General features: G+C 42.0%; 1 protein-coding gene across 7 annotated transcripts in view; it reads left to right on the top strand.

The window, feature by feature from the left end:
• The window catches only part of CFAP20DC (CFAP20 domain containing), a 234,063-nt gene extending 211,979 nt beyond the window's left edge, over positions 1–22,084 (top strand). For all 7 annotated transcript variants that reach the window (XM_075998823.1, XM_012790291.3, XM_012790286.3 and 4 more), the window contains 2 exons: positions 8,584–8,678; positions 21,511–22,084. In XM_075998823.1, coding sequence (XP_075854938.1) covers positions 8,584–8,678; positions 21,511–21,623 — 208 coding nt within the window. In that variant the 3' untranslated portion in view covers positions 21,624–22,084. The remainder of the gene's footprint in view (positions 1–8,583; positions 8,679–21,510) is intronic.
• Positions 22,085–23,506: the final 1,422 nt, after the last annotated feature.

The following is a 23,506-nucleotide window of genomic DNA, read 5'->3' on the forward strand; positions in this document are numbered from 1 at the left end:
CAGAAAGAGTAATGATAGGAGAAGCAGGTAGAGGTGAATAGAAAACAGATTTTGCCTCAGCATGAGGAAAACTCTTTAATGGTCAGAACTATTTGAAAATGAAATATGATTTTTGAAAGCAGTAGTTACACAGTTACTAAAGGTAATCAAGTACAGATTAGACAATCACTTGGTGAGAATGCTGTAGATGGGTTTCAGAACGTACGTGGGCATCGTTCTTCCAACACTGGGGATCTCGTTTGCGACCTTCTGAGGAAAACAGACCAAACAGTGTCTTAATACTTATTCAAGTACATCTTAAGAGATATACAGAGGCATTCCCAACTTATGTTTTGAGCTCTCTACTAAAAGTGCAAGATGAATTCTTAAAGAAGTGTTATTGAGGCATTTTTTGGATGTGTAAGTTTCAAAAAGAACATATGTATTCTTGGGGGGTTTTTGCTAGTAAACACATTTAAGCAACAGCATTCTGTTTTCTTAGGTAGAAAATTGAATCTTTCTTTTCTTGTCTACAAAGAAGCCAGTGTGTATCCCCAGATGCACCCCAAATTCTGTATATGCCAAGCACATGGAGAGGAAACAATAGCATGCTCCCAGCAAGCAAAGAAAGAGCGAGATGGAGGGAGAACACAGAGTGGGTTGCAACAGCAGCATTATTTGTTGTTATGGAAACTTCCAATCCCCCTGGCACTCAGTACTCTAGGCTAAGAAAGAGACTCTTTCAATAGTCATGCATTTGGCAAATACTGAAGGAGCACCTACTCTGTGCCGGACACTCCACCAGGTACTAACTAGTCTAACGGGGGAGACAGCATTCATCAGATGATCAAACAAATGACGATATAGATAGTCATGAGTTGAGACAGGAGCTCTATACGAGGAGATCACGGTGTCCCCATGAGAAAGACTGAAAGGAACTTAGCTAGATTGAAGAAGGAGTGTCAGGGAAGACTTCCCAAGAGCATGCTGTTTAAGCCAAAATATGAAGGTTGGATATGAACTCCCCAGGCCAAGGGAATGTAGGAACAGGGGAGAGGAGCATGGTCCAGACAAAGGGGCACAGCCTGGGTGAAGGCCCGGTGATGGCAGCGAGCATGGCACACTCCAGAGACCAGTGTGACTGGAACACAGGGCGTGAGAGGGGGCATAGTTCCAGATGACGTTGGAAAAATACAGAGACTAGTCTGTGCAGAGCCTCAAAGGCCAAGGTAAGGACTCTGGTCTTTCTCCCAAGCAAGATGGCTTAAACAAGAGCTGGACATACTGGCAACAGAGTTTTGGGCTGTAGTGCGGAGAGCAGAGAAGTGAAGCCGGCCAGAGTGAGGGAATAAGAGAGGACCGAGAAAGCTTTTGCTGCAGATAACGTGAGCCAAGATAGTTGCTTAGGCTCTGGTGGTGGAAGTAGAGACGGTGAGAAAGGTGGGTTCAAAAGGTGTTCAGGAGGAAAATTGGCAGGAATTTTCATGAAAACCTTGAACGGTGTCTGCTTCACATTTCCTTCTTCCAAGGCATGGGTCATTGAACTATAGCCTGTGGGCCAAACCCTGCCCACTGCCTGTTTTATAAAAAATGTTCTATTGGAACCCAGCCATGCCCATTCATAAACTTACTTACACCTGCTTTTGCAGTACAACATCAGGGTTGAATAGTTGCAATGGAGACCTATGGCTCATAAGGCCTGACACATTGACTGTCTTGCCCTTTGTAGAAAACTTTGCCAAGCATGCATTTTCCACTGCTTGCAAAATCACCTCCATTGTAACCCATGGTGCAAAAGTTTTTTATTTGTGATGTGGAAGTTTATGAATGGGCTTCAGACAATCTCTAACCTCCTAAAATTAGAAGTAAAATTTGGTATTTATGGACACGCTTCTGAGAAACCATTTTCACTAGCTTTAAAAAAAAGAATCTGAATTCCCCCCAAAAGTGAGGTATCTCTCAGTCTTCTCCCCAGTCTGGCTGTAGACTTCTTTCAGTGAGTAAGAAATGTGCACTAGTGCCAAATGATAAATACTGAGTGTCCGATGGCCATTGCTGCAAATTGCTACATTCCTACTATAAGGTCTCCTGTGCTGTGCTTGACTGGGCTGTTCCTGTGACCCAGAGCTTTATGATAGCAGGTGGCTGGTGCTGTGAATGAAAGAAATGTAGTAATTATTGTCATGTTTTAGATTTCTGAAATAACTACTGCCCTAAGTAATTGTTTAAATGTGTATAAGATGATAGGTAGCTCTATTGCAAGGGAATTCCTTCAGGGGAGCAGACAGACGAGCGGTCAGCCCACAGCAGCCTGTGTGTACAGCTCCTGTTCTTTTGTCATTTTCTGTTCGCTACAGTGTGTCCTCCATCAGAACACGACTCTTTGAGGACAGGAACCAAGAATAATTTATCCTGTGATCCCCAGGGCCTGGCACGTAGGAGTTGAGTAGATGGTTCCTATATATGTAAAGAAATGATTAAGCTAACTTGTTCTCAGGTGCTGTTTTGTGTAGATGTATATAGGTATATACATAGGTGTATATAGGTATACATATACATGTATATAGGTATATACATACATATATAGGTATATACACATATTTATAGGAAACATTAATGAAATAAATGTATATAGGAAACATTAATGAAATAAATGTATGTAAAATTGTCTTGTAAACAAAATTGTTAGGCCGGGCGCTGTGGCTCACGCCTGTAATCCTAGCTCTTGGGAGGCCGAGGCGGGCGGATTGCTCAAGGTCAGGAGTTCAAAACCAGCCTGAGCAAGAGCGAGACCCCGTCTCTACTATAAATAGAAAGAAATTAATTGGCCAACTGATATATATATAAAAAATTAGCTGGGCATGGTGGCGCATGCCTGTAGTCCCAGCTACCCGGGAGGCTGAGGCAGAAGGATCACTGGAGCCCAGGAGTTTGAGGTTGCTGTGAGCTAGGCTGATGCCACGGCACTCACTCTAGCCTGGGCAACAAAGCGAGACTCTGTCTAAAAAAAAAAAAAAAAAAAAAAAAAATTGTTGTCTCTAAATGAAGGAACTGAAGCCGTCGGCTATCTTAATAGAGGACATTGCCTTCAGTTCTAAAAATAACTGATGCAGCTGTACTCACGTATGTTTACTGTCTAGCATGCAGGTTGACTAAAACAATATGATATGCCGTTTTGGCCAAGAGTTTATTAGGTCAGTCTGGTCATTGTGAACATTTACAAGACAGTGTTTATTCTTCATTTTGCTATATTTTTTGTGTGTGGTGTTTCACACAAATCCATTGCCTGACTCTTGAATAAAACCCCTATTCTGGTGACAAAACTCAGTATGTAAAGGTGTGCCTATGAGCCCTCTTTCTCCAATTTCAAGAAGGGAGGTAAGGATGGGAGAGGCAGGCCTGAGACCTCAAGAGGAAGGAAGAGGAGGAGGAAGCTCCTGCACGTAGTCGGAGAGCAGGCCTGACCAGAAAGGATATCTGTCCACCACAGGAGCTGGAGGCTTTTCATGACAGAGGGACAGAGTCAGGGATGAAAGGATTCCAGCCAGAGCTGAGGAAACCAACCAGAGTTTCAAGACCGAAAGACAAGACAGGTATCAAAGTGCTAGAACAAAGAGCAAGAACAGGTTCTGGAGCAGAGGTAGCTGGAGGACAAAGCAGGTCAAGGAACTGGTTCAGAGCTAAAACTAGGAGTGGCGTGTTGTGAGTGAGCCTGCGCTAGAACTTCCCGCTCGTTGGATGTTTGCTGCTTACGTGGGGAAAGCCATGGAGGTGGAAAGGGGTTGATCAAGAGTTCAGACGATGTGTTAGCATCAGCTATCACCTATAAACACGTAAGATACAGGTGCTGGACTACTCTGCTTATTAACAAGTCACCAAAACCAGAATGCTCTTTAAAAAATGAAATTATTAAGTACATATAAAATGAAATAAAAAACAAAACAAAATACTACCAGTGTGGGAAAATGGTATAACCTGGAGCAGGATTTCTCAAGATGTGTTCTGTGGTCCCAAGAGATTAACGGTTCCAGATGCATAAATTTGGGCAGTGCTATATATGCTATTCTCCTCTTCAGGGATTCCTGGTGTTATAGAGGCTCTGAAAAGTCCTGCAAGAAAAAGTTCCGGTCAATTTTGTTTAGCCCGGAAGCTTTCTATATTTTAGTTAACATGGGAACCTTTTTTAAATTATATTTTATAAATGCTTACATAGTAAAAAGTTAAACAAATGAGTTGCTTTGATTAAAAATTCCTTAATTGATTAAAAATCTTCTGAGTCTATGTTAAAATAATATCCCCTGTCACAAAAAACTCTGTAGCTATTTTAAAAAGATAAAATTAGATGTATATTGTACCAAAATAAACTCATACCAAAAACCACCATGAGCAAAGACAAATGACAGGGAAAAGGGAAAGAAACCAAAAATCTAGATGTGAACAAACATATATATGGTATATGTATATATGTTACATAAATGGCCTTAAATATATGAAAATACAGTTGACTCTACTAATAATGACAACTAATGCAAATCAAACCTACTTTAAAGTACTCCTTCTCAACTCTCAGATCAGAAAGTATTAAAATGCTTGACAACATATTCTTGTGACATTGCTCTAGGGCAGGAGTCCTCAAACTTTTTAAACAGGGGGCCAGTTCACTGTCCCTCAGACCATTGGAGGCCCGGACTATAGTTTTAAAAAAACTATGAACAAATTCCTGTGCACACTGCACATATCTTATTTTGAAGTAAAAAAAAAAAAAAACAAGTGGGCAAAAACACCCACATGTGGCCCGCGGGCCTTAGTTTGAGGATGCCTGCTCAAGGGAAACCATCATTCTCATACATTGCTGGTGAAAATGTAGATGGGTACAACCCTTGTGAAGCGAATTTGTCAATGTCTAACAAAACCAAGTATGCATTTGCCTTTTATTCCTGGAGTCCCACTTTAGCAATTTACTTTTTCAAGATGTACCTCCAAATACAAAAATAGATATGCCCAGTGTTCTTCACTGAAGTGTTAATTGCAATTCCAAGATGTTGAAAATATGCCCAAACATAAGGGAATGGTGAAATAAATGGTGGCACACACATATGGTAAAGTATTGTGCAGCTGTAAAAAAGGATTGAGAAATGTCTCTATGAACTGCTATGGAGTGATTTCCAGGGCATATAGTAAGCGGAAAAGACAAAAGTACAGAAGAATAACTGTAGTATGCTAGTATGCTACCTTTTACATAAGGGAATAAAGAAACAGATATGTATGTTTGGTTTTGTAAAACAAAACACAGAAAGATGATGCTAGAACTTACAAAATGTATTACGGCTGGAGGGTGAGTGGGCTGAGGTGGCCGAGGGGCTGGGGACAGACTGAAGGGGTGGGGAGGCGGACCTCTTACCTGAGTATGCCTCTCAGTGGGGTTCTGACTTCCAATTGTTAATGTTTTATGTACTCAACAATAACAAAAGTAATGAAAACCAGTAAGAATGGAGAAAGAACCCTAAAATGTAATGCAAACAGAAGTAGATGACTCTAACTGTATTTCACATGAATAATTATAATCACACTGAAGAAGGGAGAAGAACTCACCCAAGTCAATTGTGAGCAAAGCGTTTTAACCAAAGAAGAAAAGTAACTGTAAACGAATAGAGAACTCTAGCAAATAGGTTTAGGGTGGGTTGTTTTTTAGCTTTATTTTGCTTAGCAGTTCTCAAACTACTTCTGGTATGTTCTGTAATTCAGGAAATAAGTAAATATACTGAGGATAATGGGAACCAGGTTCCTCACTGTCAGAAGGGAGTTACAAATACAGAAAGGCGAAAGATGAGAATGAGTCTGTGGTATCGAATTAGTATTAGAGGATCAGTATGAGGACGCTATGGTTATAGATCAGGGGTCATCAAACGTTTTCAGTAATAGACAGATAATAAACACTTAACTGTGTCATGTTAACTGTGTCACTATAGCACCAAAGCAGCCGTAGACAATACATAAACAAATGAGCCTGGCTATATTCCAGTAAAACTTATTGATGGACACTGAAACTTGAATTTTTTATAATTTTCATGTGTCATGAAATATTATTTTAATTTTTAACCATTTAAAAATGTAGGCCGGGCGCGGTGGCTCACGCCTGTAATCCTAGCTCTTGGGAGGCCGAGGCGGGCGGATTGCTCGAGGTCAGGAGTTCGAAACCAGCCTGAGCAAGAGCGAGACCCCGTCTCTACTATAAATAGAAAGAAATTAATTGGCCAATTGATATATATATATAAAAAATTAGCCGGGCATGGTGGCGCATGCCTGTAGTCCCAGCTACTCGGGAGGCTGAGGCAGAAGGATCGCTCGAGCCCAGGAGTTTGAGGTTGCTGTGAGCTAGGCTGATGCCACGGCACTCACTCTAGCCTGGACAACAAAGCGAGACTCTGTCTCAAAAAAAAAAAAAAAAAAAAATGCAAACACCATTCTTAGTTTGCAGGCTGTACAAAAGAGTCAGTGGGTCAGACTTGGCCCATAGTCATAGTTTGCCAATCCCTGTTCAGATAGATGTGTGGGTAGATAGGTAAATTTAGAGATACAAAGAAAATATGATGAAATGTTAAAATTGGAGAATCTGGGTGAAGGATTACAGTTCTTTATACTCTTCTTACAACTTTTCTATAAATCTAAAAAACATTTTTCTTTAATCACAAAAAGAACCCTGTACTTTTCATAGCTACTCCTGAAAGGAAAAACATTAATCAAATCATTAGCCTAAGAAGTAAATGTCTTGCTTTTCTTAGCATTCATACCATCCCACCTACATTTTTGTATGTTTCTGACCATGAGTAGAAGCTCCTCCTGCCGTTGTGTAGAGTTTCTGATTTATAGCTGGAGGTGTCATCATATGATAATATTATTTTCTCCTACTCATTCTTGCTCCATCACTCTTAGTGAGTAATGAGGTCGCTAAGCTGGTAATTTGTATATGACCTTGTAATTTTCTATAATGTAGAATTTCTATAATGTAGAATTTTTTGGTCTGCTGTAATTAAGTGGACTAAATAAAAGGTGCTTATCAGAAAATTCTCCATTAGCTTAGAAGTCTGTGGCAAACCCTTTCTGTTGTCCTTAATGTATTATTATGAAGTTCAGTTACACAGCAGGCTCACTTTGCTTATTTCAGCAGCCACAATCTAGTGATAGCTACAGTGAGCAGTGACTGAAAGTATCTCAAAATATTACAAATAGGAACTGAGTAATTTTTACATTAACAGACTTTTTATACTGGAAGAGTTAATGGCTTGAAAGGAAAACCTCTACTATATATAGACTGGTAATCATTCTACCATCCTTTACTGGTTTAATTCGAACAAAATCAATTCCCACCTTGGTTTATCAGTGTAAGTAAGGCCACACCATGACTTTGTTAATGAACACAATTGATAATGAACACAGTGGTGGTCATAGCTGAAATTTATTGTGTTAATGCTGTACCCAGATCCATGCCAAATGTTTTTCACCCATATTTTGTCCATTTAATCCTAACACCCAGCCTTGAAGCACTATTATCATCTCCTTTTCACAGATGAGACTTAGCAATAGATATTCAGTGACTTGACCAATTCTTACTGTAGGAAACATGGAGCCGGTATTGGCCTGGAGATTGGGACTCTAAGCTGTCGATTGGGACTGTCTGTCTCCCATTGTAGAGAAAGACACTAGGAAATACAGAAATTTAGAACGAAATTAAATGATAGAAGGTAAATGATACAAGGTCTAATATCAATACAAGAAACAGAATTCACACTGGAAAGTCTTTTACGTTCCCCTGCTCCTCCTTTCCACGCAAGAAGCTCGGTAGCAAGTTAGAGATGAGATAGGCTTGAAGTAGAACACACAGTGACTCGGGGCTTCTGGATATCACTGGCTTGAATTGTACCCACCCAGGCGTCTACGAGAGGGAGCAGGAGCCTGGGAAAGAGTGGAGGAGGAAGGGAAGTAAAGAGATTGAGGAATGAGGCTGGAAGTTTGAGGCAGAGGGGCAGGGAAGGTAGGAGGTGCTTTCTGGAGTGGATTTGCCCCGCTCAATGGGACAGCTGCATCCGTGAGTCACCACTCCAGGGGCTGGCTGCTCCCACTCCTCCTCCTTTTGCCTTCTGCTGCTCAAAAGCCCTGAGTTAATGCACACTGACTCCCACCTGACTGCTGTTCTGAGTCACTGCGGACTGTTGTCGTCCATGGCGTGCGGCGTGTGATTTTGCAGGCTCCCTCACCCGGAGATCATAAGGAGCTTTGTCTCTGCTGCATTTCTTCTGAGCTGTTGAAATAATTTTTTATGTGAGAAGAACTGTGCTACGATTTAATAGGAGCAATAATAAACTTTTGAGAGGAACAGTCATCATTTAGTTGATGCATTTAACAAACAATTAGTTAAGTGATTGACTCCATATTAACCAATTCCCAAAGCTGAGTATTAATATCTGGACATCTTGTCTTTGTGAAATATGAAAGAGGAAAAATATTTCTTTGTGGAAGTCCCAGGGAACTGAAAATCCAGGGGAAATGTCAGATCTATCTGTGGAATTACAGACATGTTGTTCATTCAGTTTCATTTCTTTTCAGGGACTGGTTAAACATGCTGAGCCCACCAATTGTTCCCCCCAGTCAACAGCCAGCCGAGCAGCATCCGGATTCCCCTGCAAGTTCAAGTGCTCAAGGTGGGAATATGAAAAACGCTATGCATAAAACAATAAAAATAATTTACTATAAATAGAGAGGACCAGTCACTTTGAGATGCCACTGTTTTCATTAAGTGCTGATCATTTAGGCTCACACACTCAAAATGAGGTAACCTGTGCCTCATTTTTTAGAGTGATGAGTTCTTTACAACTAAAAGGAATATGAGAGAGAAACTGTCCTTGTTCTTCTAAAGGTTAATACCAGCACAGAGTGTAGTTTAAGGCATGAGAGCATGGCTTTGGCGTCAGATCGGCCTTCATGTGAATTCCGGCTCTACAGTTCCTACTGTGTGACCTTTATGAATTTTGATTACTGCATCTGTAAAATAATACAAGTAATAGATAGTGCCCCCCGATCATTTCTTGCGAAGATCCAGTGAGGTGCTGGGTATGAAGCACGGGGAGTAATGCCTGCCACATACCAGCTGCTGTCATTATTGTAAAGCAGACCCGGTATTCCGATATCACCTGTTTTCATTAGTGCAGAGGTACGACCTTATCATTAAAGTGAAGGCTGTCACATAGCTACGACGGGTACTAGTAATAGAAAATTTGGAAGGACGCAGGGATGAAAATTTGCCTGGGGTTCCCTTTGTTGGCACAAGCCACGAAGATGAGCTGTTAGTCGCTAGTGGTAAGCAGGGAACTTGCGTGCAGGAGGACATGAAAGAATCTCTGGTGGAAACGGGTCGAGATGACAAGGGCAGGGAGCCATCTCAAGTGCATAATTGGAGTGACAAATAGCCTCAGAGTGAGACTCTCTGAGACAGTTTTCAGGGTTGAATTTTGAAGATGGAAATGCTATATCTGAAGCTTTAAAAAAGTGGAAGTGAAACCAATATAAATTGCTCCAAAAAAAGTGCCAGGTTTGGGGGAGGGGGGGGTTGTTGTTTTTTTAACTAACTTCCCCAGGGAAAAAGTGGAGCGTCCCATTTTTCTTCGGGTATGGAGAATTCAGAGAGCGAGCTCATACATCTGAGTTGAACATTTTGGCCGCCCCGGGGATGGAGATGTCTCTGTGATTTACTATCTGAAATGGATTACGCCCTGAAATTGGGAGTCTTTTTAGAGGTGTACATTTATAATTACTGATGACAGGAGAATAGAATCTTGACTGTCAGGAGGAGACCTTGCTGTGAGAGAACAAATAATATGTTATGTTAAGTGTCCTAAATAAGCCACAGGAACCGTGCGTGTGTGTGGTCCTTGAGCAAAGGCACCCGAGATATGTGTCGGTGATAAGTGGCTGAAAGGATGTCTTAAAGTCACCACTGCCAAGCCCAGGTCTGCCAGCAGGAGCTCGGTTATGCTGAAGGTAAACAGAACTTCCACTGAGGGCAAATCAAGAAATTAAATTCAGAGCCTTGTAGAAATGCCCTGGCCGGTGTTAACCAGATCAGGCACGCCTTTGGCCTGTCACCCTAGATTTTTATCAGCTTTCCTCCCTGGCCCTTTTCTCATATACTTGAGTGGTTTGTATTAATGCGGTCAAAAACTAGTATTTCCGATGTGCTCACCTTCCCCTTTTCTGATACGCCTGGGTGGTTTGTAGTTGATACCATCAAAAACCAGTGTTTCCTGTTTGGTTAGTCTCTGTGTGTCGGTGGCATGGTTTCAGAGAGCACAGCACAGTCAGCACCTACCAATATACTGATATTTTGTTTCCGTCTGTTCTCATAAAGTATTTGTCTCATAAAGAAAAACAATGGGCTCAAGTTTCCAGTTCCTGCCATTAGAAGGGAAAGGGTGGCCTGGCCGTGGGCAGCCTGGGGCTCTCCCCGGGTCCCTCCATTCAGCACTTGCCCCGTGCCAGACTCTGCACTAAGGCTGTGCGTTCAGCCCTCACAGCACCGCCAGGAGGACTGCTGTTTGTGTGGGGATGTGTGTGTGTGTTACAGCTGAGGACACGGAGGCACAAAGTTCTTAAATGACTTGCCCAAGGTCACACAACTACTAAGTGTGTGACTACTACTAGGATTTGAACCCAAGAGCAGCCAGCCTCAGAGCCCAACTTCTAGATATTTATGCTTTGTGGGGTTTTGAACCAGGTATATAGATTACCTTCTCAAAAAGTAATATGTCAAACCAGGAAACGAAAAAATTGTTTTTCCATTGAGAGTTTCTGATATATAGGAAAAACAAAACATCTCAAGGGCCAAGTGGCTAATTGCTCCAAAAAAGTACCAGTGTGGGCAGTTTAATGGAGAAATAAAGGAGACTCCTCTGATCACCTGTTTCAGCCCTGGACCTGCCTCCTCCTCTCACCCATTCTTGTTGGAAATAACTGGAAGCCACAGCTGGCCACACGTAGGGCGAGGCCACGGGAGTGAAGGCGCGAAATGAAGGGCTGCCCTGGGGCAGGACCTGGTGTTTGCAGGCAGCCAGTCTCTGTGAAGGCCTTCCCGGGCAGTCGCACCTCAGCGCGCAAGCCTCCTGCCCACAGTGCTCTCTCCATTCCACCCTCGAACGTTCTCTTCGTGCCTCTCCCAGTTGGTAAATCTTGATGTGTTTACTTGCTTACTCTCCCTCTTCCTGAGCAGGCTGTGCGATTTTAAGAGCAGAGGCTTTGTCAGTTTGCCCACTCCTGGATCCCCGGAGCCCTGTGCAAGTTCTGGCTTATGTTACATTCTCTAAATTCTCATTAGAAGGGAGACAGGGATAGAAAGAGGGTGGGAAATATTTCTTAACTGGTCATTTCTTATTACAACCTTGGGGCAAATTTTTTGGTATATTTGGTATATTTCTAAAATTCAACTTTGAGAGTATTAAACATAGATCCATACATTTTAGCAATTGAGGAGTTGTAAACCACCGTATGCAGTGGCTCTTAAACTTTATTTATAAGCAATGACAACTTTTCTTTCAAACTTTTCTTTCAATCTCATATGGAATCTTCCATCCAAGCACTAACCAGGCCCGACCCTGCTTAGCTTCCGAGATCAGACGAGATCGGGCACGTTCAGGGTGATGTGGCCCTAGACCTCATGTGGCAAATGTATAGAAGAGATGAAAGCAGAACAGCTCTGGCCAAAGGGCAAGTTAGGGTCTCAGAATTCTCCCCTGGGGCTCTGAAAACCAGTTAAAAACACTGATGTCATCACCCAACGCCGTCAATTTGCCTGAAGAGGCAAGTGACTTGCTCAAGGGCAAACGCCCAGTCAGAGCCCAGCTAGGGCCAGACTCGGCTTCCTCTGCTTCAGTGCCCTTTCTGCAGAATGGTTTCCCTGGGATGTGAACATGGTTGCTAAGGGAGAGGCATCTCCCATCTTCAGACTTTTAGGATAAAAATAGTAATATCTCTTATTTCATCTTCCTGTGTTCTGAGCCTGTACAAGGACTTGAATTCTCACAATAGCCTACTGAGGCGTGGGTGCGTTGTCATCCCATCTGCCACATGGTGCGCTGGGACCTGGAGCAGCACTGAGCCACCGTGTCTCTATCAGAGGCGGAGAGGCCGTGCGTGGCGCGCTTGTGCTGCGTTTTAACCGCAGGGAAAGAGGCCTGACCGATGCATGATTCCAGCAGACTCGCCCCAGGCACACAAAAGCAAGTGCACGAGTCAGAGGTTCCCGTCCCTGCTGTGTTCAGTAGGAGTACGTGTCCCAGCACGGTTTCTGCTTGGCCGAATGCCACCTTCAAGTGAACAGCCCTGGCTGGCAGGAGCAGCACCGCGCTCGGATCTCTGCCACCCAGCAGGATGGGGGCCCGGTCGGCTCTCCAGAGTTCCTCCTGGGCTGGAGTATTCTTGCTGAATACCAGTTACCATGGACATAGGTGCCTGTAACACTTCCTAACATGTGTTTTCCTGGAGCTCGTGTGAAGTGTAAAAATAGGAAGTTAAGATTTCAGAACTTAACTCGAGAAAGCTACCAAACTGACCTTTTGAGAATGAACCATACTTGACTCGAAGAATAGTTGTCCATCTGTTTTTGACATTTGTTCCTTTACAGCTATGACCCTTCAATTATTCATGCTTACCAGCTCCCAAATGGAATAATAATGACAACTCTCTTTAAGCCTGTAGACCTCTCTTGCAGTTTACCTAGATTTTGAGTAAGGAAGACATTCAGCAAGGTTTTGGAGTTGCCAGAGTCATAAAAATGACATGCTTATACCTGTTTTGTGACAAAGCCACATAGGATATTCCTTTATGAGCATTGATTAATCTCCCTTTACATATAAATAGGTAGCAGATGCTTATTTTATGGCTGTGATATCCAAATTACTAGTTAAGAATTTATAGAAATCTCAAGGCTCCTCACGGCGAACTAGAGAGAGGGGTTCCTGGCTGCCTGTGCTTTCCCTCTCCTGCCACGTGATTATTTGACATGTCCCTAATACCACGACTCCTAACAGTTAGGCTTCATGGCACAGCCGCGGTGCCCAGTGCCTGACGTGCATCCGGGACATAGGAAATGATCCATGAACGTGTGATGAATGAATGAATGAGTCTTCTAGAGGCCATGGGACCATGGGGATGATTTGATCTACTCTCTGGACCTTTCTTGTACCTTGAAGATTTATTTAAGATGCAAAGGAGACTTTCCCCAAAAAAGTAACATCAGTGATATAAAAATAGTAATAGCAGCTAGCATTAATAAAGCACGCCTGTGTGCCCGGCACTGTGTAGAGTTTTGCTGTACGTTTCTCCTCCCAACACTCTTGGCGTGGGGTTTTGTCATGTCCCCACTTCGCAGTTGAGATGAAGGAGCTTGCCTGGGTCACAGGCCCACTGAATGTGGATCAGAACCCTGACCCAGGCCTGCCCCACCACAGTCCATGTCCTTAACTCCCACGCTGCAGCGAATTCCAACTAACCCCATTTAGGTTAATAAGAACCGCACGACTGAAATGTCCACTGCAATTTTTTTAATTTAGGAAGTTCTCTTTTCTTGAAGCTTTCTGAATAAAACAGTACTCCCCTTAGTACTCTCCTTAGACCCATTGGGCCCCCACCTCAGCTCTCAGCTTATAAAATGATTCATAGTACTTACGATCCTCCTGAAAGCAGAGCCTCCTTCTCCTGTTGGGCAGAGAGACACTTTCTACGCCTGTCATGGTCCAGGGAGTGTCTTCTCTACAGAGAAGTGGTCAAGGGTCAAATCGGTCTCTCCCTGGTATTAACAGATGGCTTCTTTTTCGGGACGCTAGAAGTGAACTCTGTGATAGAAATGTGAACACATTGCTGGTGTCTGAGGCCTTCTCCCCTCTTCTAGAACCACTACCACCTACTGACCCCCCAAATGCATCCCAGAAGGAGTCCTGGCCCAGAATGTGGTCCCAGCCTCCCTTGCTGTAATTGGGATGCATTTTCTCATAGCTCAAGGTTGACACCTTGCCTGAAATCAGGGTCCTAGGAGATGATGGGTTCTGTAGGCTTCAGAGCCCAATAGCTTAGCGAGGGACCTTCCTTCATATGTAACAAAGTTCATTCATGGTTATAAACCACACAGTTTCAAGTGGATGTTTGAATCACTGCATGTTCATAAGTAGAGACTGCCTAGAAAGAATGACATTGCAATAATTCCTAGTCAATCATCCAAATCCTTCAACATGTCCTCTAAAATGGCATTTTCCAAGTAAAATATAGCCATCAGTTTTCACAAAAGTGGTTATATACCTATATCCCAAATGACACCTGAACTACAATCATAACAAGTTATTTGCCTGCCCAAAACTGTATAGCTCTCTAATTGGAAGAAAATGTCTTTTCCTTATTTTTATCGCATTGTTGGTCCTTTATCTTTCTCCCATTTAAGGGTGCATGTTTGCTGAGGATCAAAATTCAGTAGTTCACAGTGGACTTTCTTAGATTTTAGTGCAAGTTAACTTTGCCCTACTATTAGATGTGTTAGTGGAAGAATTTGCAAGTACCTAACACTCAGCAGAATCTTATCTAAAATGTCATCTTCATTGATCTTAAGGCTGACTGCTCCAAATGGTCACTGTTCCATTGTTTAAACAATAATGTATTAGTTTGCACATAAAAATACAATCAGTCAGTTCTCAAGATCTATAGAAGAGAAAATACATTAACTTTTTTAAAACAAATTCTACATGAGAGCATCAGAAAATCGAAAATCAAGTACACCGTCTTGATTCAGAGATTTTAAATCTGATAAACTAGTGCCACATCATTTATTTTCAAGCTTGAAGACTTAGCTTGTGCATATAGGTTTTCTATTACATACAGTAAAAATGCATTAAATATAGATAATTAAACATTTATATCAACTGACTTTCCTAAGGTGAACTGGAGGGACTATTTTACCCGAGCCGATCTAACCAAGAGGAGAGCAGCCAGTATTGCTGTGTTTGGTCTGGCGCCATTGGTTTCTCTTCTGTTATTGCTGATAACCAGTTTCAAAGTGGATGAGGTGAAAAGTTTGTAAATAGATTATTATCTGAAAGGTAATTTTATTTCACTAGAAATGGCTTTATTATGTGAAGAGAGTCAAAATGTAATTTGGACTCCTGTGCAGATGCTCTTAGTCTGGTAGCAGAAAATGGTTTTATTTGTTAATTTGTCCTTCTAGAGTTTCTGTAGCCAGTCTTTGAATCGAGCAATTTAGCATTTTGAGGAAAAACAAACTCTGTTCTATCCAAGAACATAATTGAAAATTACCCCATACCCATGCGTGATAATTACCTTTCAAAACATTTCCCAGTGCTTGACATCATGGTGGTAATTGCTTAATGATGTTATAATTTCATTACGTAGGGTTTACAATAGGAAAATGATGTAAGTTGGAGGCTTTGGAAATTAAGTTACAATGAAAACAAAACCTTTTATGTAAGTTTAAAGCACTTACTTCAACATAAAATTATACATAATCTCACCCAATCTTTGTATGAATGTCATTGTTCGTAGTTTTAAAATTCATCCATTTAAAGCTTTGGTGCTAAAAATCACAAAACCTATCTTAGTCCCCTGGTTATAATGCGTGAGGTTCCAGTTCTATGGTGATATGTATTATTGGAACGAATGCATTTATATAGCATTTATGGCTGCAGTTTGTATGCATTATGTAGCAAGACCTCCACTAATGAACTGGATCTACCTCTATCCCTTTGCAGTTAGGTGATAAAGTCCCACAGCCCAGTACAACAGCTGTTTTCATCTGGAAAGATTCCTGACTGGTTGTAAAATATATTACGTTTTCTAATTTAACAGCACCAGATTAAAATTTATCTTTGGGGAAGGTGCAGGTGCAGAATGCGCTAAACAGTTATATAGCATATAACTCTTGTGTGCCAGTGATCAGTTTCTCCAATGTATCCATGAAGTAAAGACAAGAAATCAAATGGCAGATCCCTGCAAGAGTTTAATGCATAATCATTTACCTTAGCGATATATGATTGTTGACGTTATACCTTATGGAAGAATTAGTTCTACTTTTTGGAATATAGATGATTTTTGGTATAAGAACTGTTTTGATTTAAAGAATGAATTCATTTTAATGTCCTATATGAAACTAGGTGAGGGCTTTTTATTTCATTCAAATCTATTTTTTTTCTTTTGGTAAAAAAAACATCAAACGGATGCAATTTGGGGGTAGGGAATAAGGTATAAATGAACATACCCTTACTATGTCTAACTCAGATATCCTATGTTTCCGTGATGATAATTATAACGACAACATTTACTGAGTATTCACTGTGTATGTTGTGAGTGTTATCATATTAGTGCTTATAGCAACAATGACAGATACAACTATTATCCTTACTTTACATATAGGGAAACTGAGGCCCAGAGGAGTGAATTTTCCCAATGCCCAACAGCTGCGATGTAGTAGAAATGGGATTTGGAGCCAGGTCCATCTGACTCCATTGTCTGAATGTCATACTTCCTGCCTCTGTGAAGCCTTTTCTTCATACTTTATATCAGCTCTTACATTCTGAGTTACTAAAAAAGTTATAGCTTATAGGTTATGATTTATTTTATTATACTTATCCTTAATAGTAATAGCAACTGTCATTTATTAAACAATGTTATTATACTGTGCTATGCATATTATAGTGTACAGCTTAATCTTCTACAAAGCCCTATGAAATAGGCATTTTTATCCCTCCGCTTTTCTTTTTTTTTTTTTTTTTTGGTAGAGACAGGATCTTGCTATGTTGCCCAGGCTGATCTTGAACTCCTGGCCTCCCACAGTCTCCCCACTTTGGCCACCCAAAATGCTGGGATTACAGGCATGAGCCACCATGCCTGGCCATGTCATTCCCATTTCATCAACCAGGAAACCAAGGTCCAGCCCACAGTCCCCGGGCAGTAAACAGCAGAGCTCCCATTCATCCCCCGGAGCGCTGGATTCTAGAGCCCGGGAGTGCTGCTAGTGACCTGCTGTGGCAGCTCCCAGTTTAACTCCTCATTAATCTTTGGTAGCTTTCACACACACCTTACATGTGTGTGTCCCGTTCATAGCTAGACCGTGCCCAGCTCGTCACATGGCAGGCACACGGCAGACATTTATTGATAAACTGATTTTGTTTGGTTCTCTGAAGTAGCCCAAATATTAATATCTGAAAGTAAAGGACATGCACACTCTCCTTTGATGTGCAGAAGTGACCTAAAGGGGTCATCTTCAATATGGAATGACCATTTGATGAGTATTTCCAACCTCTCCTCCTTAGAAGAAGAAGGGTGGAGACAGGGCCTCAGGACCATTCAAACGGCAGCAGAAGAAAATACGGGAAAAGCAGCCTTCCTCCTCTGACTTCCTGTTCTTAATCAGAGCTGTGCAGGGAGGTCGGGTCAGCCACCACCGTCAACGTGGCCGTTAGCAGAGTCCTGTCGTACTTTAAGGACATAAACCGCTGCAGCCAGGAGTCGCAGAAGCCCATCGGAAGCACCACAGGGATCACTGGATCTGGTGCCCAATGCAGGTCCACCTACAAAATTCTGCACAAGTGGTTGCGCAGCCTCTGCTTTGCTCTCCCAAGAGTACGTGCTTCATTTGCTGGTCAGCCGTAATGCTTAGAAATCCTTCCTCGTGCTAAGCCAAAAAATGGCCCCCGTCAGCTTCCACCTGGTGGTCCTATTGCTCCCCCTGGAACCCTCAGATCTTCACTTCTCACTCACATGCCACCCGTCATATACTTGAAGCCAGAAGGACTGCTGTCACCTCCACCAAGCTTTCTCTTTTCTGGAGTTAACCAGCCCAGTTCCTTTGGGCCTGTTGAGCTGTTTGCTTCTGCCCTCACACATGGGCTCTCTCATCTTTGCCAATAGTTTTTTAACTATGAGAAGTCAAATTTCTTGGTTCCAAACCTGATTTTTTTTAAATGTCAGACACCTTTAAGTTTATTAGCCGTTCCTATGTTTAAGTTCATTTAATGTAATAGCTCCCAGTTAAATATGTTTACACCACCCTCTTTTTTTTTTTTTTTTTTTTTTTTTTTTTGAGACAGAGTCTCACTCTATTGCCTGGGCTAGAGTGCGTGGCGTCAGCCTAGCTCACAGCAACCTCAAACTTCTGGGCTCAAGCAATCCTCCTGCCTCAGCCTCCCAAGTAGCTGGGACTACAGGCATGCGCCACCATGCCCAGCTAATTTTTTCTATATATTTTTAGTTGGCCAGTTAATTTCTTTCTATTTTTAGTAGAAACAAGGTCTCACTCTTGCTCAGGCTGGTTTCGAACTCCTGACCTTGAGCGATCAGCCCACCTTGGTCTCCCAGAGTGCTAGGATTACAGGCATGAGCCACCACACCAGGCCTACACCACCCTCTTAATAGAAACATTAAGCACAGGATGGTAGGAAGAACACTGAACTGATTGGCAGTCTGAAAACTGAGAGTTTTTCCCCAACTCTGCCTCTAACTCACCAAGCGACCTCAGACGAGCAATTTAACTTTGCAGACCCTGGTTTCCTCATCAAGAAAATGGACTTGATAATTCCTGCCTATTTTGCAGGGTCAGTGAGGGTCGGATGAGCTACTGCATAAGAAACTGCTTTCTAAAACCTCGAGGGCTCTGCCAGCTGAGGTGTTAGCAGGCAAGGCAGACATAATCATTCCTTGGTTAAACTCCATATTTTTTTTTATTTCAGCATATTATGGAGGTACAAATGTTTAGGTTACGTATAATGCCCTTGGCCCCGCTTCCCCCCCAAGTCAGAGCTTCAAGTGTGTCCATACCCCAGATGGTGTGCATCACATTCATTATGTATTTATATACCCATCCCCTCTTCCCCCCTCTCATCTGCCCGATGCTCAATAAATGTTATTCCTGTATGAGCACTTAGGCGTTGATCACTTAAAACCAATTTGATGGTGAGTCCATGGGGTGCTTGTTTTTCCATTCTTGGGATACTCCACTTAGTAGAATGGGTTCCGGCTCTATCCAGGAAAATACAAGAGGTGCTATATTGCCATTGTTTCTTATAGCTGCATAGTACTCCATGGTATACATATACCACATTTTATTAATCCACTCATATATTAATGGGCACTTAGGTTGTTTTCACATCTTTGCAATTGTGAATTGTGCTGCTATAAACATTTGAGTGCAGATGTCTTTTTTATAGAATGTCTTTTGTTCTTTTGGGTAGATGCCCAGTAATGGGATTGCTGGATCAAATGGTAGATCTATTTGTATCTCTTTGAGGTATATTTAACTAAGGAGGTAAAAGACCTCTGCAGGGTGACCTATGAAACACTGAGGAAAGAAATAGCAGAGGATGTAAACAGGTGGAAAACCAAACCATGCTCGTGGGTAGGCAGAATCAACATTGTAAAAATGTCTATACTACCTAAAGTGATCTACAGATTCAATACAATCCCTATTAAATACCAACATCATTTTTCACAGATACAGAAAAAATAATTTTATGCTTTGTATGGAACCAGAGAAGACCCCGTATAGCAAAAGCAATCCTAGGCAAAAAGGACAAAATGGGAGGCATCAACTTACCAGACTTCAAACTATACTGCAAGGCCATACTAAAACAGCTTGGTACTGGCACAAGAACAGGGACATAGACCAGTGGAACAGAACAGAGAACCCAGATGTAAAACCATCCTCATATAGCCAACTAATCTTTGTCAAAGACAAAAACATGCACTGGGGAAAAGAATCTTTATTCAATAAATGGCGCTGGGAAAACTGGATAGCCACATGCAGAAGACTGAAACAGGATCCACACCTTTCACCTCTCACAAAAATCAACTCACGGTGGGTAACAGACTTAAACCTAAGGTGTGAAACTACTAGAATTCTAGAAGAAAATGTTGGAAAAACTCTTATAGACATCGGCCCAGGCAAAGAGTTTATGAGGAAGACCCCACAGGCAATCACAGCAGCAACAAAAATAAACTCCATATTTTAAGGATTGCTAGCACTATGCTCAGCTCCCAAACATCTGCTGATTTCACATTTTGCCAAGCCCTTCTCTGCACCCTGTATGAGAAAAGGGCCTGTTTCTTTCTTATAATCATTATGTCCCCAACAGCTAGCTCAGTGCCTGGCTTGTGGAAGGATGGTGTTAAACATGTCTTGGATGGTTAGGAGAAGAATGGGCAGAGGAATGGCTGTGGTACTGTATGAAACCCCACTTCTCCACCTGGGCATCCTTGACTTAACTCCAGTTTGTCAGTGCCCTGACAGTGCCCGTGCACCACCTTGGTCTAATTTGGGCTGGGTGGGATGGAATGCCACCTCCACCACCACGTCTTTTCCTCTGGGCAGCGGCCCTTAAGACCATGGGCTTTTATTCACACCTTCAAGAGACACTTTGTTTTTATTGAGTCTCTATTTTGGGTGAGCCCTGTTCTGTGCCCACCATCCAAGCCCTTTTGAGGCTTATGCTAGTGAGCTCACAGCCCAGAGGCTCCGTTTTCTTTGGTCCTCAATAGCCTATGCTGATGAAGACAGAGAGGGGTGTTGGCTCAATCATCCCTTTCTCCTCAAGCCTGCTCTGATCTTCTCTGGCTGGGGAGGTCTTGACCTTTTGGGCTCTGAATTCATTACATGGACTTTCAGAAGTACTCAGAACTTGCAAATACTGAAGCACTAGCACAGCACTGGGCACATAAAAGGTACTGGGAAACATCTTTGTAAAACAGTTTTTCTTTCATTTCATGCTGTTTGCTGGGAACTGACCAAGCCTTTACAAAGACTAGTTTTCTCCATCCAAGCCATGTAAATGGATGTCACACGAAAACAGCATCAAGGCATATTCAGATCCCCAGCAAACTTGACAGACCTTCCTACCACTAATAAAGCTACAGACCCCCTGACATTTTGTTTTCTATGTGTGTTCTCTGCTTTTTGTACCTTAAAATCCTTTTATTTTAATTCAGATTTCTTTGTAGCCCTTTTAGGGTATATGAATGGGGATCAAGTTCTCTATTTTATCATTTAATTTGCTCTGTTTTGCTCCACTCCACTTTCTCTCCACTTTCTTTCTTTCACTCCACTTTCTTTTTGTACATCTCTGGCCCATGAAGAAGTTTAGCACTGTGATCATTAAGTTTTGAATCTTTCCCAAGCTTCCTAACCCTAGTGGGCATAACTCTTGAGCTTTTGGCCCTCTGCCTTTCTTCTTTCCCCTCCCTGCCAATTCTGCACACTTGGTTTTCTTTCCTTTATCACGAAGCTGGCCCTCTGGGTCACTGTTCCTTCTCTATCTTACACTGCCTGTGAAGAGGCTCATCACTTCCACAGTGCTCCGCTGTTCCAGCCCAAACAGTCTACCCAAATAAAGAAAATCCCCCAGGAGAGATGGCACTTCCTGCTTCATTGCCCTTCTGGTGTCACAGTTTTGGAATTCCCCTCTGCTAATTCGTCTGTGGTTCCCTCCCCTACAGGTGAAGAAGACCTGAGTGTGGAAGAGGACGAGGAAGTGCTGACTCTGTTGTATGACCCATGTCTGAACTGTTACTTTGACCCCCAGACTGGGAAATACTACGAGTTGGTGTAATCAGTCCCTCCTTCCAGGACAGAGAATGGCTACCCAGTTGGAGCAGGGTAGCAGTTCAGAGTCACCACAACTTGGGCAGTGGGCAGGCCCACGGAGTCAACAGTAAGAGAAACTGAGAGAAATGAATTCACTTAGTGAATAATATTCAATGCTAAGAATATCCACATTTTTTTTGTGGATGTGTGTGATTTTGAAACTGAAGGAATTAATACAGAGACAAGATTTTAGGACTTTGAATTGGTTCGTGTTTGTTTGTTCTCATCCTACATATAATTTTGTTTATTTCATATAATTTTATGTAAATGAATTAAGAGTTATTCAAAATTTTTTGCAGTGTTAATCTGTAAATGATGGCTTGATATACAGAAAACATATTCTTGTTTAAAAGATCCCTGAGTACCTTTTATTTTGTGACATACTTGTATTAAAAATAAAGTATGATGGTCAGAATACCTTTTAAACTGCTTCTTTTTATTCACTCCACTTTCTTTATGAGAATATTTCTAAATGATATTTCCCTTTCCTTAGACTCTGAGAAAAGGAGACATTGCGAACTGTTCAGATTTTATGGTCACATTTTATTGGCAGTGGCCCCACTATTTCCATTTCCTTATAGTTCAACCAGAGATCTTTGCCAAAGATCACAACATTGTTAATCATTTAAGCTGCTTAATGCTATACTTTTCTCTTTTTTTTTTAATCTTTTTCCAATTATCTCTGAATTCTAGTAATATGGTCCACATCGTATAGCATAGATTTAACAAGAAGTCACCCATTCGAACATGCCCCACACCTTACCACTCCTGTGACTTGGGCCTGGAGAAATCTTGGAGGCTTTCCCTGGTTTTTAAGGTTATGTCAGTGTAACTCTGCTTTGCTTGCCGTATCACAAGGGAAAATGCATGTGCCTCCTGCATTCAGACAGCAGTGGAATTGTGTGCCAGCTGTGTTAACACTGAGCTCGAGGAAGTACTTTACTGTATTAGTTGGCATATTTTGTTATTTAATAAAGATTTTTTAATAAAAAAGAGTACCAATGGAAATGAAAAATTATTGGTGTACAGTTGGATTTAATGATAGTACTGTAATTTCATTTAATGTCACTTGATAGAGGAAATAAGAGCCCTTTTTTTCAGGAGTAGATTTGGACTCCTATTCGCAGGATCATACATTATTTAGAGCTATGTTTGTGTTTGATAAGCTTTTAATCCTGTTGTTCATAAAGTATTCCTTCGTTATGGATTTTTCTCCAAAATCTTTATACTTACCAAGTGAAAATGAATAAATGAGGCTTTGCAAAGCATGCAGAATGATAAAAGAGTTGGAGTATCTTGATTTGGAGTAGGGCTTAGAAGGCCTTGTTCCTGCTCTAAATAGTCTCAGGACCATCCCTATAAATAAAGGAGTCAATTAGACGTTCATATTAATTAAGACTTGTCATTACAAATACCGAAAACATCATGAGCTACGTTAAGGAACAAAAAAAGGATACAAGACAGCCTAATGAACCCCAAAACAGAATGCTATAAGGCCTCCAAATAAATTCTAGCTGGGACCTAGAGGACTAGAGAATTCTGTTGGGATTCTTAAATTACAAACGATGGACAGCCTTGATCTCAGAATTCAAAGACTTGCCGAATGAACAGTCAAGCTCTGGGAGCACAGGAATCCAAGCACCTTCAGGGATTACTGTAACAGCAACTAGCAGTCTCTCGTGATGATGGTTCCCACGATGACAACGCCATGATTTTCTGCTGAAGGAGCAAGAGGCTAGTAGGTTTGACCTGTCAGTCATCCCCAGGAGCACTCGGAATGGGGATGAGAGCGTCCCTGGAGGAGAAGAGGGCACCGCTGACAAATGGGGAGGGGTGCCAGCCAGGCAC

Source organism: Microcebus murinus, chromosome 30 (assembly GCF_040939455.1).
Source record: "Microcebus murinus isolate Inina chromosome 30, M.murinus_Inina_mat1.0, whole genome shotgun sequence".
In the NCBI taxonomy this organism is placed as follows: domain Eukaryota; kingdom Metazoa; phylum Chordata; class Mammalia; order Primates; family Cheirogaleidae; genus Microcebus; species Microcebus murinus.